This window comes from Camelina sativa, chromosome 8 (assembly GCF_030686135.1).
Source record: "Camelina sativa cultivar CO46 ecotype springtype chromosome 8, ASM3068613v1".
Taxonomy (NCBI): Eukaryota; Viridiplantae; Streptophyta; class Magnoliopsida; order Brassicales; family Brassicaceae; genus Camelina; species Camelina sativa.
In genome coordinates this window covers 20,207,333-20,222,041 of record NC_141887.1, presented here as the reverse complement: position 1 = coordinate 20,222,041, position 14,709 = coordinate 20,207,333, and the positions used below count along the sequence as shown (strand labels likewise).

The 14,709-nt window shown below is 38.8% G+C and overlaps 1 protein-coding gene and 2 long non-coding RNA genes across 6 annotated transcripts; 2 read left to right on the top strand and 1 right to left on the bottom strand.

Annotated features, from left to right (window-relative positions):
• Positions 1-6,633: 6,633 nt before the first annotated feature.
• LOC147940228 (uncharacterized) lies at positions 6,634-7,032 on the top strand. Its single transcript, XR_015564607.1, has 2 exons — positions 6,634-6,673; positions 6,763-7,032. It is a non-coding gene; the product is annotated as an uncharacterized LOC147940228 (long non-coding RNA).
• Positions 7,033-7,162: 130 nt separating this feature from the next.
• Positions 7,163-8,031, bottom strand: LOC104707352 (uncharacterized). Its single transcript, XR_754624.3, has 4 exons — positions 7,939-8,031; positions 7,804-7,847; positions 7,537-7,710; positions 7,163-7,451 (listed from the first exon to the last, which is right to left on the bottom strand). It is a non-coding gene; the product is annotated as an uncharacterized LOC104707352 (long non-coding RNA).
• Positions 8,032-10,168: 2,137 nt separating this feature from the next.
• LOC104707349 (organic cation/carnitine transporter 7) lies at positions 10,169-12,785 on the top strand. 4 transcript variants are annotated; one of them, XM_010423679.2, is made up of 5 exons: positions 10,169-10,439; positions 10,662-10,939; positions 11,277-11,476; positions 11,566-12,106; positions 12,201-12,785. In XM_010423679.2, exons 2-5 carry the CDS (start codon positions 10,930-10,932, stop codon positions 12,653-12,655), a joined length of 1,206 nt encoding a protein of 401 aa, XP_010421981.1. In that variant the 5' UTR covers positions 10,169-10,439; positions 10,662-10,929; the 3' UTR covers positions 12,656-12,785. The 4 variants fall into 4 exon arrangements, with proteins under 4 accessions (XP_010421981.1, XP_010421979.1, XP_010421980.1 ...); XM_010423677.3 differs by having other exon boundaries at positions 11,239-11,476; XM_010423678.3 differs by having other exon boundaries at positions 10,628-10,939; positions 11,239-11,476.
• Positions 12,786-14,709: the final 1,924 nt, after the last annotated feature.

The following is a 14,709-nucleotide window of genomic DNA, read 5'->3' as shown; positions in this document are numbered from 1 at the left end:
CATTATGCAAGGGTCCTTTTAAGGATCCCAATCTCCAATTGACTCACTTAATTGATCGTCGAACAAATACTTGGCGTATAGACATGCTCAACGAGTATTTTGATCCCCTGGATGTCGCTTTGATAAGGGCATTACCTTTAGGAAGCATTCAAAGGGAAGACCAGTTAGGTTGGCATTATACGAAAAATGGAAAATACCCCTGTGGAGAGTGAGTGTAGTGAACCTCACCAAGGGGTAAATTTTTAAATAAAAACCCCTGGCCAAAGGACCTGGTAAGGACATGAAAAGAAGGTGAGGAAGGAAGGTCGAAGAATTACGGAAGAAGTGCCCGAGAAATTCTGAACAAACCGAGAGATGGCCATCTTCTCTTCCTTAGAGTCTTCTCTTCCTTTGTGTTCTAGGTTGAACCTTTTCCAAGCCGTATAGTGGAATAGTGAGCGTTGAGTTTGGCGGAGCAAGTTGGGTTGGTGGCTGGAAGCAAGTTCGTGTTCGAGAGAGTTGGCCAAGACCAAGCGCACGAAGGAGAAGAAGAGAATTGAAGCAAGACGCATTAGAAAGAGGACCAAGGGAGTTCAAGGGAAATCAAAGAAGGGAATCAAGGAGAAAATCAACTAAGCACGAGCAAGAGGGTGCAAGAAAATAATGAATGGCGAAGAAGGTGAAGCAAATTTTATGCTCTATGACAGAAACCAGTAAGGATCTATCAAATCAAACCTGGTGGATGAGCAAAGAAGGCGTCAAAGTGTGGAAGACATGGATGGCGAAGGAGATAAAGCATTATGGTGCTAAGTGGCGAGATAAGTGAGGTTTATCCAACCAAACCTCATAAGCGAAGGAGTTAGATGAAGTGTGGGAGACGACCAAGGAGTTTGGAGATGGAGACAAACAATGAAGTTGAAGAAGTCGATTGGTAGGAACCAAGATTATGTGATCAATTCCAATGATCAAAATAAATCAAGTATATGGAAGTTACAATATATGGAGATGAGACCAAGTAGGTCGGAGAAGGCATTACATCGAACTAGTGGCGTGGAGACTAAAAGAACCAGAGAAGAGTTTTTATCGGACCAAGGTGTGGAGACCAAGAGAACCGAAGGAGTAAAGTTGTATGGAGTGCAAAACCAATGAAGGTGGAGAAGTCGTTAGCTTCTATCAAGATCATTTGATCAAGTCTAATGATTAAATCAACCAAAGACATGGAGGTTATGAGATAAGAAGAGGGAAACCAAGAAGGACCGGAGGAGAAGCTATGTGAAATTCGAAGCTAAAAGAGTTAGAGAAGTTAAAGTCTTGTGGAATATGAAACCAAAGGAGTTGAAGAAGTTGAAATCCTAAGGAGCGCGAAGCTAAAGGAATCGGAGAAGTAAAAAGGAATGCGAGGTTAAAGGAGCCGGAGGAGCCGAAGAAGCAAAATTTTGTTGTCAATATGGCCAACAGATGAGAGAATGCGAAGTCGTATGATGAGCATATCAAGATGGTGGAGTGAACCAGGCTATAAGTCAAAGGAAAAGAGAAGAGTCAAGAAAAAGCTGAAGAAAGAGAAACATTGAGCTAAGGAGTCTAAAGGAGTAGACATGTCGTGGTACATCAAGGAAGCAACCTTAGTACCAGAAGAAGTTAAAGTGTGGAGAACTAGACGGATGCTGGAAATGAAGAAGCTTTCCCGATAGCGCTAGCCAATGGCGCGAATGGAGCAAGTGATTAATGAAGTAGACCTTGTCATCAAGATATCCAAGGAATAAAGGAAGAAGGTCAATTAATGTTGTGAAGAACGACCAAAGATCGAACAAGTCAAGAAGACTTGTAATGACCAAGGCAAGTAGAGGAAGTTCAGTCTTCCAGGAGTATTTCAATGGAGGTATTAATGTGATGGTGATCACAGTGATAGCAGGATGAAGACGCAGATAACAAGAAGCGTCAACATCACAAGAAAAGAAGGAGAAGACCTTAGAATTCGAGGACGAATTCTTATAAGGGGGGGGGGGGAGAATGTAGTGACCCTCACCAAGGGGTAAATTTTTAAATAAAAACCCCTTGCCAAAGGACCTGGAAAGGACATGTAAAGAAGGTGAGGAAGGAAGGTCGAAGAATTACGGAAGAAGTGTCCGAGAAATTCTGAACAAACCGAGAGATGGCCGATGGTACCATGTACCATGTACCATGTACCGTACCGGACGTACGCGGACGACCGGACGTACCAGACGAACGCCAAAGGGGCAAGAACATGTACGGACGTGAAGCAAGCGTGGGAAGGAACCCACTAAGGAGGGTGAATTATTTATTCAAAATGGAGTTGGTGGAATCTCCACTAAGTGATTTTTAAATCACTAAATTAATTTAAGTGGGATTTTCTACTAAGAATTAATTTAATCAAAGTGGAGGAAGTGGAGTTAGAGGAGAATTAAACAAAGCAAAGTGGAGTTAGTGGAAGATTAAACAAGTCTTGGTGGCCAAGTGTTAATGTCATTTTCGCACAAGTGTAGAAAACATGCACTAAGAAGATAAAATGCACCTCATGCATTGGTCAACTCCACCGCCCAAACTCTCATCAATCCACTATAAATAGAGGCTTAGGGAATCCATTTTCGTTCCTTTTCTCTCTTAGTCCAAAAAATAAGAAAGTTAGAGAGAAGTTAGAGAGTTAAAGAAAGAGCTATGGAAAGAGCGAGAGAGAGAGTTCTTCCTTTGAGTCTTCTCTTCCGCAAGTTTGCAGCTGCGTCTGCTTAGAAACTGTTCTCTTCCGCGTCGCAAGCTAGGACTAGAAGTTGTTAGATCGATTCTTTCAAGCCAAGTCCAGGTGAGTTTCAATGCATGTGATATGGCACATGATAGGTGGGGTTTTTAATTGTTTTTCTTAGGATTTACGGTTTAAATCTAGGCATTTTCGTGGGTGTTGGGATAGATTCGATTCTTTTCTTCTAGATTGAGTTCTAGATAGATAAGTCTCGTTTTCTTGTTTCCTTGCATGTTGGTGTGAGGTTGTGTTTAGCACTTAGTCTCTAGATTTATTTCTAGTCTCTTTGTTGCTTGTTGTTGTGGTTGCATGTTTGCTTGTGTGCATTGCATGTTAGTTTGGTTGTTGCATGTGGCTTGTGTGCCTTGCATGTTGTTGTTGTTGCATGTAGCTTGTGTGCTTTGCAGATTTGTTTGGTTGTGTGTATGAGAAGAATTCCCCAAGACCGTAATCGGGGCGGATTACGAAGACTCGGAGAGACGGGATTGCAGCCTGGGGCCGAGTATACACGACGGTGTATTCGAGTGCACCTGTTGAGAGGGACTCGCATGTGATGTTCTATGCTTGCGTGCCTTTGTGGTTGTGAGTATAGGTGTTCACGGGTATGGGGGAAGTGACGAAGCGATGAAATGGTGGAGCAAAGGAGTGAAGGGCCCTTGAAGACGAAGAAGAGTTGTTAGCTTCCGTATGCGTATACTGTGATAGTAAACTTGGAGTTTGCTTGACTAACTTGCATATTATCTTGCTTGTTTTTCTTGCATTTGTCTTGCATGTTGCATTGGAGTGTTGCATGTAGTTGTTGCTTTAGCTTGCTTGTTGCGTGTTGCTTGCTGGGGTTGGGGTTGGGTTTGGTTTCTTGTTAGGTTTCCGAACTCACTGAGTGTTAGCACTCAAGACTCCATATTTGTTTTGCAGGTAACCTTAGTGGGGAAAGCCTTAGGGGAAGCTCAGGACGTTAGGCCAGCCGGTGTAGAATTGCGTTGCCTTTGCAAGTCATTTTTGTAAAATTTAATTTGTTGTATTTTGGCCTTAGGCCTGGCGCCATTTTCGTATTAATGTTTTATGAACTCATTTTATAAAGTAATTGAAGTTGAAAGTTATTTTTATTTAAGTCGTGTGGTCTCGTTTGGTTCAACGCACCAGGCCGCAAGGGTTGCAAAGCCTAAGTAGTCTCGGTTGCGGGTGGAATTGTGCTAGGGAGGATCGGTTGGGAAGTCTGCAGTTTCCATCCCTCAACTGGACCACCTCGGTGCAGTTCCCATAGTGGCGTTCCGTGGCTGTCTGTGGCCTGCGTGGTCATAGGACGGTTCGGGAGCGTTACAACGGTGGTATCAGAGCATGGTTATGATGCTCGTGGAACACATGTTTTCAAATGTTTTATCGAGTAAATGAGTCGCAAAGGCAATTTTAGGAAACCGGTACGTCCTTGTGCATTCTAGGTAGTGGGGATTTAGGACTTACCCTTGGATGCTGGTGCAGATGTCAGATCAGGGAGGTCAAGAGGGATGGTCGTGGGGTGATTCAAGAGCTGATGGAGAAGAGTGGCGAGGCTCACCGGAGGGTGAACAATTTAATGATGGAGGAGAATGGCAAGACTCATTGGAGTGTCATCAATATGATGCCAAAGAGGAAGGACAAGAACCGTTGAAGAATGATTTGTGTGATAATGGAGAACAAAGGGAAGATGACCCACATGGTGTCGAGAGAGACAAAACCAAGAGAGAATGACGAGCGAGCGACAGGAAGGTTGAGTTTCGAAAGAAGTAAGTCGCAAGAATCCTTATACTGATCAAGTTTTGGAGCAAGATCAAGATACATGAGAGAAAGGAAGTTTGGTGCTCACAAGGAAGGAGATTGGTGTTGTCCGTGGGATAAAAATCCTGTTCGACAGACATCAAGTTTTGGTCAAAGACCATTTGGAGTACGATCTACAAATCATGAATCATATGAGCAAAGGAGGGTGCCACCAAAGCAAATGAATGTACCCGAGAAGCCAAAACAAGGGAGTATACCCGGAGAGATAAGACAAATGAGCGCGCGCGAAGAGCCAAGACGTCCAGAGATTGGAGCAAGAGACCCTGTGATAGTTGTGTTGCAAGAGATGCTAGAATTTATGCGGTAACAACAAGTGTCAAGCCCAAGTACATCAGAGTCCCCCAGCGTTCTAAGGATTGTGGCAATCATGAGACATTTGAGAACTAAGTATTTTTGAGGAGGAACAAGCATGTTCGAAGCAGAAAAATGGCTGCAAAACTTGTAGAGGAATTTCGATGTAATTCCATGTCAAGAAGATTACAAGAAAGATATTTCCGAGCAATACTTGAAGAGCGATGCAAGCGATTGGTGGACCAGTGTGAAGAAACACTATGGTTAAAGGAATCCAACATGGATGGATTTTCGAAGGGAGTTCGAACGGAAATATTTTCTACCGGAGGCCGGAGATAAATTGGAGACCGAGTTCATGCACTTAGAAGAAGGCGTGAGGAGCGTTCGAGAGTTGGGATCAATTTTTTTTTTTTACTCGACTACAAAGACATTCGGAGGAGACTAATGTCTGTAACTTACCAGCAAATCGATGAGTCGGTTAAAGGAGCTATGAACGTGGAGAAAAGATTGGGAAGGGAGAAGAAAGCTATACGCCAGGACCATGGGAGGAGCAAGGCAAAGATGATGCCAAGTGTTGGCACAAATCGGAGGAGGAGACTATCCGACCAAGGAGGTCGTAGTGCAAACTCAAAGAAGAGAAGAGGAGTTATATGTCACTCATGTGGGGAGTGAGGCCATTATTTTTGTGAGTGTTCAAAAGGAGGAAAGAGCCATCTGCCAGTTCCATCTCACATCATATGTTTAAACTGTGGCGAGAGTGGCCATTACATGGCAGCCTGCCCACTAACCAATGCCGAGAAGCGGTGCAAGAAGCAAGAGATCCCCCACTGACCAGTCCCAAAGGAGAGCAACCGTTGAAGCAGCAAGTAGGAAGGGTTTGTGTGTATCCTTACCATTAGGTAGTTAACCCTTAGACCTTCAGAACCGTGTGGCGATCGGGAAGGTAAGTATGGGCGCTAACTCCCTCTTTGTGTGTTTGTGTGTTTGTTTGTTTGGTGTTTGTTTGCTTGCTGTGTTTGTTGCTTGTCTAGGCTTGTGGAAGCACTTGGTGGTGCTAGTCCAAGTTCTAAGTGTTGTGTAGGAAGCCTTCTAGCTAAGCGTTTTGAAGAAACCTTAGTGTTAGGCCGTGTAGGCAAACCTTTGTGTTCTAGGTTGAACCTTTTCCCAGCCGTATAGTGGAATAGTGACCGTTGAGTTTGGCGGAGCAAGTTGGGTTGGTGGCTGGAAGCAAGTTCGTGTTCGAGAGAGTTGGCCAAGACCAAGCGCACGAAGGAGAAGAAGAGAATTGAAGCAAGACGCATTAGAAAGAGGACCATGGGAGTTCAAGGGAAATCAAAGAAGGGAATCAAGGAGAAAATCAACTAAGCACGAGAAAGAGGGTGCAAGAAAATAATGAATGGCGAAGAAGGTGAAGCAAATTTTATGCTCTATGACAGAAACCAGTAAGGATCTATCAAATCAAACCTGGTGGATGAGCAAAGAAGGCGTCAAAGTGTGGAAGACATGGATGGCGAAGGAGATAAAGCATTATGGTGCTAAGTGGCGAGATAAGTGAGGTTTATCCAACCAAACCTCATAAGCGAAGGAGTTAGATGAAGTGTGGGAGACAACCAAGGAGTTTGGAGATGGAGACAAACAATGAAGTTGAAGAAGACAATTGGTAGGAACCAAGATTATGTGATCAAGTCCAATGATCAAAATAAATCAAGTATATGGAAGTTCTAATATATGGAGATGAGACCAAGTAGGTCGGAGAAGGCATTACATCGAACCAGTGGCGTGGAGACTAAAAGAACCAGATCAGTTGTGATGGTTACTGCTGGTGTCAATCAGGTACTCCTATCTTTGTTTGATTACCTATAACGTTGGTGATTGCTAGGCTCTTCTTCTAGTCTCAGTCTCTGTTTTTGTATCTAGTGCAGGCATTTGTCAATATCTTTGTGAGTCTCTTTTTTTTTTGTTCCAGACTGGTTAGAGAAGTCACTCGCTGAGTCCAAATCGATTCCCAAAGTTGTAACCGTTGTGAATCCTGGTAACCCAAACAGCACTTATGTCCTTGATCCTATGTAACATTTTGATAACATATGGATAACAGCTTTTATATAGTTATATAACATATGTAACATTTTTTTTTATTTTGTAAAATATGAAACCGATGAATTAGAGGAATTGTAAAATATAACTTATTCTCATTTTATAATTATTTAAATTTGTAAATTAATAAACAATAGTTTAAAAAAATTATTTGTATGATTGAGAAACCTATGAAGATTTCTTTAGTGGAATGATGAATTTTGATAAGTATTTAATGGGTTACTTTGATTGGATTAATAATAATTATATGATTAATTTATTTGTGAGTAACCCATATTGTTAACATGACAGCAACATATCTTACAGATCCAAAATATTAAAAAAAAGTTAAAACGAAACAAGTTACATGTGCTGTCGGCTATTGTCTGAGTCTCTTGTAAGAGAGAGCACAGGGTCAAGGTCAGTGGCGTTAAACGGGTAAGGCTTAGCGACTACCTTGTGTCCTCCCATGTCACTCCCACTAAGTTTCAACGCCTTCTCTTCTGCACCTTCTCCCCGAAGATAAACCAAGGCAAAACTGTAAAACAAAATCAAGGAGTGTTTATAGCAAAATTGCATTTCAACTTTTGTGAAAGAAGTGGAGGAAAGACCCACAAACAAACCTGTTGAGAATACTGGGGACGCTGCTCACAACGTATCCGGGAATATGAACATGTATCACCACTCCACATGAAGCGAAGTGTTTTCTCATAGCCTCAATGAAATCGTGTAGCCAGAGAGCGAAGTGTCGTATCCCTCAACGTAAATCCTGCTCAACATCCTACTGCATAATTGCACTTAAATAATAATATTATTATTAGCATGACAAACAACACATCTTACAGGTACACATGATCTCAACAACAACAAAAAATCAATTTTGTACGTACCTGCTTCCCCCAATTCCTACGTCACTATCGTTCAATTCCACACCCTATGGTACAAACAGATCTAATCAGAAACTTCGAACTGAGAAACAGAGAGATTAATAGGAAACCATAATTAAGGATCGAAGAAGAGATTACTTTGATGGCGGATCCGTCCATTGAGAAGATGCGACTGCGCTAGGTTTTCTTTTTTCTTTTCCGTTCTTTTTATTATTATTCTGGTTTGGGCAGAGGTAACTGTGTCCTTCTCGTGTATATCTAAAAACAACCCGTTGGGTCTTCAATTTACTTCAGGCCTGGACTAGGCCCATATCGTCAACCTGAACCAACATTATGAACAAATAAAACAAACGACTTGGTTTTGGTTTATTGACAACTAGAAGAATTAAAGCATTGCTCCATCTAATAATATATACCAGCTGGATAACTTTAATAGATTATACACTTCTACAGTACATCATTTTGCTGAGTTTTTTTTTCTAGTATAGAATGATATGTGTGTCTAATTTACAAATACAATATTCTGGTTGTTTTTTCTATATAGAAAGGTAAAGATTTTATGTGAAAAATGGTAATGAAATTGAAACTTGTAGTTCTATTCTTGCAAAAATTACGAGTTTTTAGACTATTGAAAGCAATTTTGAAACAAGACAAAGATAGAGTGGGAAGTGAAGAAAAACTCGAGGGATCATCAAGTGGTAGAACGTCTCAATACTTGTAAGTAATAATTAGTTGGTGGGCTAACCTTCAATCACTTTAACACATCCTATCTTTTATTACTTCTCTAATTCTCTCGAATCTCATCATACAAGGCTGTATATATATATTTTTAGGGGAAAAATGTCATTTAAATCATGAAATTTCAAATTTTGGCCATTTAAACTATAAACTTTGTTGTAGACCATTTAAAACATCAACTTTTGTTGATTAGCTTTTTTAAACATCAAGTTTCGTTGACTAAACCAAAAAAACATGACGTTAAATCCGATAATTGACCTACTAACAGACGTTACTATGCTGTTACTCACTCCGTTACTGACAAAACGACGTCGTTTTAATGGAAGTTTTAATTCGAAAAAATGTCATTTAAACCATGAACTTTTAAATATAGGCCATTTAAAACATGAACTTGTAAATATATGTCATTTAAACCATAAATTTTCAAATTTATGTCATTTAAACCATAATACATGAAAAATGTGATCAATTCTTCAAACTCTAGTGTAGTGTCCTAAAACAAGATGATCAATCCTTCAAACTCTATTGTAGTGTTCTAAAACAAGATGATCAATCCTTCAAACTCTATTGTAGTGTCCTAATAAATGAAAAAGACTCAAGACATAAATACAAAAAGACACAAAATACATGACAAAGGTCGAAAAAGAAGAATTAATTGATGTTCTTCTTTCTCTTTTTCAGAATCGCATCATGAGGAAGAGTCAAAGAAAGAAGAGAGAAACTAAACTAGGGTTAAACATTTTAGCCAGTTAGGTTTATATACTTCTGTGGTTTCTAATAAACCAGTCGGTTCGAACCCTAACCGAAATCTGATTATCCAAATCAATTGCGCCGAACGGTTAGGCTTTCTCTTTTCGGTTTTCTTCGATAACCAAAATTTTCAGGTTGTTTAGTTTTCACCGAACGTTCAGGGCAAGTTCATGGTTTATATGATATAAATTTGAAAATTTATGGTTTAAATGACATATATTTACAAGTTCATGTTTTAAATGGTCTATATTTAAAAGTTCATGGGTTAAATGACATTTTTTCGAATTAAAACTTTCTTTAAAACAACGTCGTTTTGTCAGTAACAGAGTGATTAACGGCATAGTAACGTCTGTTAGTAGGTCAATTATCGGATTTAACGTCATGTCTTTTTTGGTTTGGTCAACGAAACTTGATGTTTAAAAAAGTTAATCAACAAAAGTTGATGTTTTAAATGGCCTACAACAAAGTTTATGGTTTAAATGGCCAAAATTTGAAAGTTCATGATTTAAATGACATTTTTCCCATATTTTTAGTATAATAGAATAAAAGTGTAATTTTCACTAAAGGTTTGATAAATCCAATTCACAATTTGCATTTTGCCAATACACCTCAAACTATCTCTATAGACTATAGTCCCACAAAAGGTGACCCACTTTTGTCCTATGTTTTGGTTTAGTCTTGTTCAAGAGTTGGGTCCACTCACATTATTTAGCAGCTTAACACAGTACAGTTCCTTAACACATCTTAACTAGAAAAAACAACTGGGCTTTGTAAAAGAGTCCTTATATAATATTTGGGTTTTTATAATAAGGCCCAAATTTTTAAAAAGTTCGGTTATTGTTGAGAAAAGAACAAAACAAAACAAAACGAAGGTTCGGTCAAGAGACGGATACAATGATTCAACAGAGACTTGAAGTTCGGTTATTGTCTCGCACACGTTAGTTCGGTCAGCCTCGGTGTACGTACAAAGACCACAGAGATGGACAACATTTCGCATGTTTTCTTTGGCCTAACAGGCCAGTGACCTTTATTTACGGTTTATTATTCCATTCGTCGATTCAATGCCGTTGACTTTGTGATAATTTCTCTTACAATTCTAATTTCATTGTCCTGACAATTCGGAGAAAGAAGATCTGCATTTTTTGCTTCAGGTTCGATTTTTGTGATTTTTCTTTTTGCCAATTACAAGACTTTTTGAAATCCAGACACAGTATTGTCCTCATCTGTGTGATGCGTGAACATTCATGATTTTAATGGAATGAGTTGTTAAATTTGGGATTTACTTCCTGATCAAACCTTCCCCTCTTGGAATGTGATTATAATGGGTTCTTGTTGTCAGTTTCTTGTTCTTTTTTTTTGTTTTTTTCCTCCAGATTTTTGAAATGGCAGATGGGAAACCTAGTTTCACAGTTGATGAAGCTCTTGTGGCGATGGGATTTGGTAAGTTCCAACTCTACGTCCTTGCTTACGCTGGAATGGGTTGGATTGGAGAGGCCATGGAGATGATGCTTCTCTCTTTCGTTGGACCTGCTGTTCAGTCTCTTTGGAATCTCTCTTCTCGGCAGGAAAGCTTTATTACCAGCGTTGTTTTTGCTGGTATGCTCATTGGTGCTTACTCTTGGGGCATTGTTTCTGACAAACATGGCCGCAGGTAACTACTTCTTTTTTGAATCTTGTTTGGTCTAATATGGGCCCCTTTGTTCATAGATTGTCTGAAAAAGGGCTGAATTGTTCTGTTTGTTCATATGATTCCTTATAACTCTTGAATTGTATTATCTCTGAAGTTGTATGTTCAGTCTATGACGCTTTCTTCCTTGAGCTTCTATGTATCTTGTCAATGTTCATCAATGATGAAAGAAGAAGACTTTTTTTGGTTAGGGGTCATATCTTCTGTTTATGACGCATTTGTGGCTTCATTCTGATTTGATGCTTGTACCTTATCTTCCTCAGGAAAGGATTTATTATAACTGCGGTGGTGACTTTTGTAGCTGGTTTCTTGAGCTCATTTTCACCAAGCTACACGTGGTTGATCATTCTCCGATGTTTGGTTGGTCTCGGGTTGGGAGGAGGTCCTGTTCTTGCTTCTTGGTATCTTGAATTCATACCTGCACCAAGCCGAGGGACTTGGATGGTTGTTTTCTCAGCTTTCTGGACCGTTGGAACCATATTTGAAGCTTCCCTCGCTTGGGTACAACACATGCCTTTCTTTGCTTTGTTTTTTCCAGTACAAATTGGACGCTAGCTTTTCACATCACCTTGATGATTTTTTTTTTGCAGTTAGTCATGCCAAGATTGGGCTGGAGGTGGTTACTTGCACTCTCTTCTATACCTTCATCGTTGCTTCTTCTGTTCTATAGGTGGACATCTGAGTCTCCTCGGTACTTAATCCTACAAGGCCGGAAAGCTGAAGCTCTTTCTATATTAGAGAAGATTGCGAGAATGAATGGAACCCAACTACCCCCGGGTGATCTCAGTTCAGAGTTGGATACCGAGCTGGAAGAGAATAAAAACCTTCCAACAGAAAAGACTCTTCTTCTTAAGCCTGGAGAAGTAGCAGAAGCTGTTTTAGTGTCCAAGACAGTACTAACAGCTGATAAGGAACCAGGTTTCTCGTTACTAGCTCTTCTATCTCCAACGCTAATCAATCGGACTTTGCTATTATGGGTTGTGTTCTTCGGAAATGCTTTTGCTTATTACGGCGTTGTCCTTCTCACCACCGAGCTGACCAGTTCCCATAACAGATGCTATCCAACCGAAAAAAAGTTGCTAAATTCAAATGAGGTTAATTACAGAGACGTTTTCATCGCCAGTTTTGCAGGTACGTACATGCATATAGTTCTGTTAGCACAAGCAAATCCAAATCGGATAAAAAGTCTAAATCTTTATTATCTTGATCTGTGGCATCCCCTCAGAGGTTCCAGGTCTACTGTTATCAGCAGCAATGGTGGATAGACTTGGACGAAAAGTTTCAATGGCATCAATGTTATTCACCTGTTGCTTTTTCCTTCTTCCTCTGTTATCTCATCAATCTCCATTCATAACTACTGCTCTTCTCTTTGGCGGTCGTATATGCATCTCGGCTGCTTTCACGGTGGTGTACATATATGCTCCGGAGATATATCCAACGGCGGTGAGAACGACTGGAGTAGGAGTGGCGAGCTCGGTAGGAAGAATTGGAGGAGTCTTGTGTCCACTGGTGGCCGTTGGGTTAGTTCACGGATGCCATCAGACGATCGCTGTTCTTCTATTTGAGATTGTGATTCTTGTCTCAGGAATTTGCGTTTGTCTATTCCCTTTCGAGACAAGTGGTCGTGACCTGACAGATAGTATCTCTGCGTCCAAAGAATCACCTTCAGCCTCTGTATAGCCAAATTCTTTTTGACCAATGTAGTTATTTAGTTGTTGGAAGGAAAGAAAACAAAAACCTGAGTGATTACAAATAGAGATATTTTGTATACATCACAGGTTAGTAATATGATTAATATTTCATGTGTAAACATTATTATACAAACTTGAAAATTTGTAAAACGAAGTCTCTTTTACGAAGACATTGTTTGTTTGGAGACTAAGGGAGTAAGGGGCAACTGATTCGGCTTGAGATATAGATTGAAATCGAAACCATCAAACATACTTGAAAAAACTAGCGTGAGTACTTAAATACTTTTCTTTCTATTAACTTTTCAATCTCTTTGCAGTTCGAGAATTATCCATGTATGATTGTAAAGGAGAGACATGGAGGTTTTACTATTTGCTTCAATTTTCTAGGTAAATAGTAATTGATACACAGTCTATACAAAAAGGATTTTTTGAATTTTCAGAGTATTGATATATCAACACAAGGAACCGAAAATATCATCAACTCATCCTTCAAAGTATTGATTTGTTATATAATAGAAGGTTGACCATTCATTCATGTGACTGGACTTGCGGGATTGTTTGCTGGTGGATATATTAACAAAGAATTACTTGATAAAACCATAACATAATAGATAAGTTTGAAGAAACATACGAAGAGCAAGATAATAATCTTTAAAATATTATGTGCACATTTAGATTTGTATTAGTTAACTAATACTAAAATCTAGTTAGATGATAAATAGTAACACAAATTAATAACTAACTGTCAGGTGTAAAGTCTGAGAATGAAAGAAGATGCAATAAACAAATCTATACTAAATAAAAAGTATAAGCTATAAGCTTCTTAAGCTGTCCACATAGGATTTAAAACAACCTATTGGAATTTGAAATATCACTAATTAACATTTTTCACAATTTCCAGAATTTTCTATATTAAGAATTATTTTAAACAACTTATCAGGATTTGACATGTCATTCATTAACATTTTTTAAATTTTTCAGAATTTTCTATATTAAGAATTTTTAGAAAAAGGATAATTTTAAATTTATGGAAATAAAAAAAACTATGAATTGGTCTTTATGAATTGCACAAATTTTATGAGAAAAAACTGATTTTGGTCTTGGATTTTGATGGGTTAACAAGTTGTATGGTAGTCTAAAACAAAGGTTTTTTCAGTGGAAGAATGTGAAAAAATTGACGAGGAATAAGAAGAAGAAGAAAAGTTAAAACAATATAATGATGACAATTACCATAAAATTTGGCAATGAAAATGACAAGAAAGAATATGAAAAATAAGAAAACATAGAATAAAAAAACACGAAAACATAGGTGGTAGAGATCAATTAAATATGAAAACGAGATAAATTCAAGATTATAAAATTATTTTGTCTTTCGAAATGATTCGCTTCACCTGGACATCGAGTTAAATTCATGATTTTTTTTATCTGATTTGATTTTATAACACAATTCATTTTTATATTTTTAACATTTTTGTATCTGAAATTTAAATTTTTACTTAATACTAATTTTTTTTTTTTTATAAGATAATATTTCATTACTGTCATCAATCACATATTCCCTCTGTTTCATAATATAAGATGTTTTAGAGAAATTTTTTTGTTTCATAATATAAGATGTTTTCAAGTTTCTATGCTACTTTTAGATTAGTTTAATATTTTTTATTATACAGTTTTATTTATGATTGGTTGAACTTTTTTAAAGTGGTCATTTCTTATATTTTGAAACGGAATGAGTAGGCTGACGTGGCAAGGGCGAAAAAAGTGCGACTAGGGTTTTCTTGCGTTCTCATCAAGTTTGATGTCGTTGGCGGTCTCTCCGTGACGGCTTGCGGCTGATCTGCCGCAGGAGGAGGGTTCAGAGGTGAGGGGGATAGAGGGCGGAGGATGTGCAGTTGGTGTGGAGGATTTGGTTGAGCTTTCCTCAGGGAATAGTCACGTTCAGGAGGTTTCAAAGGTGGTCTCGTCGACGGTTCCACCTGCAGTAAAAGGAAAATGTTTGTTCTTGCAGATCGCTCAGAAGCGAATTTTCACTAAACAAAAGTT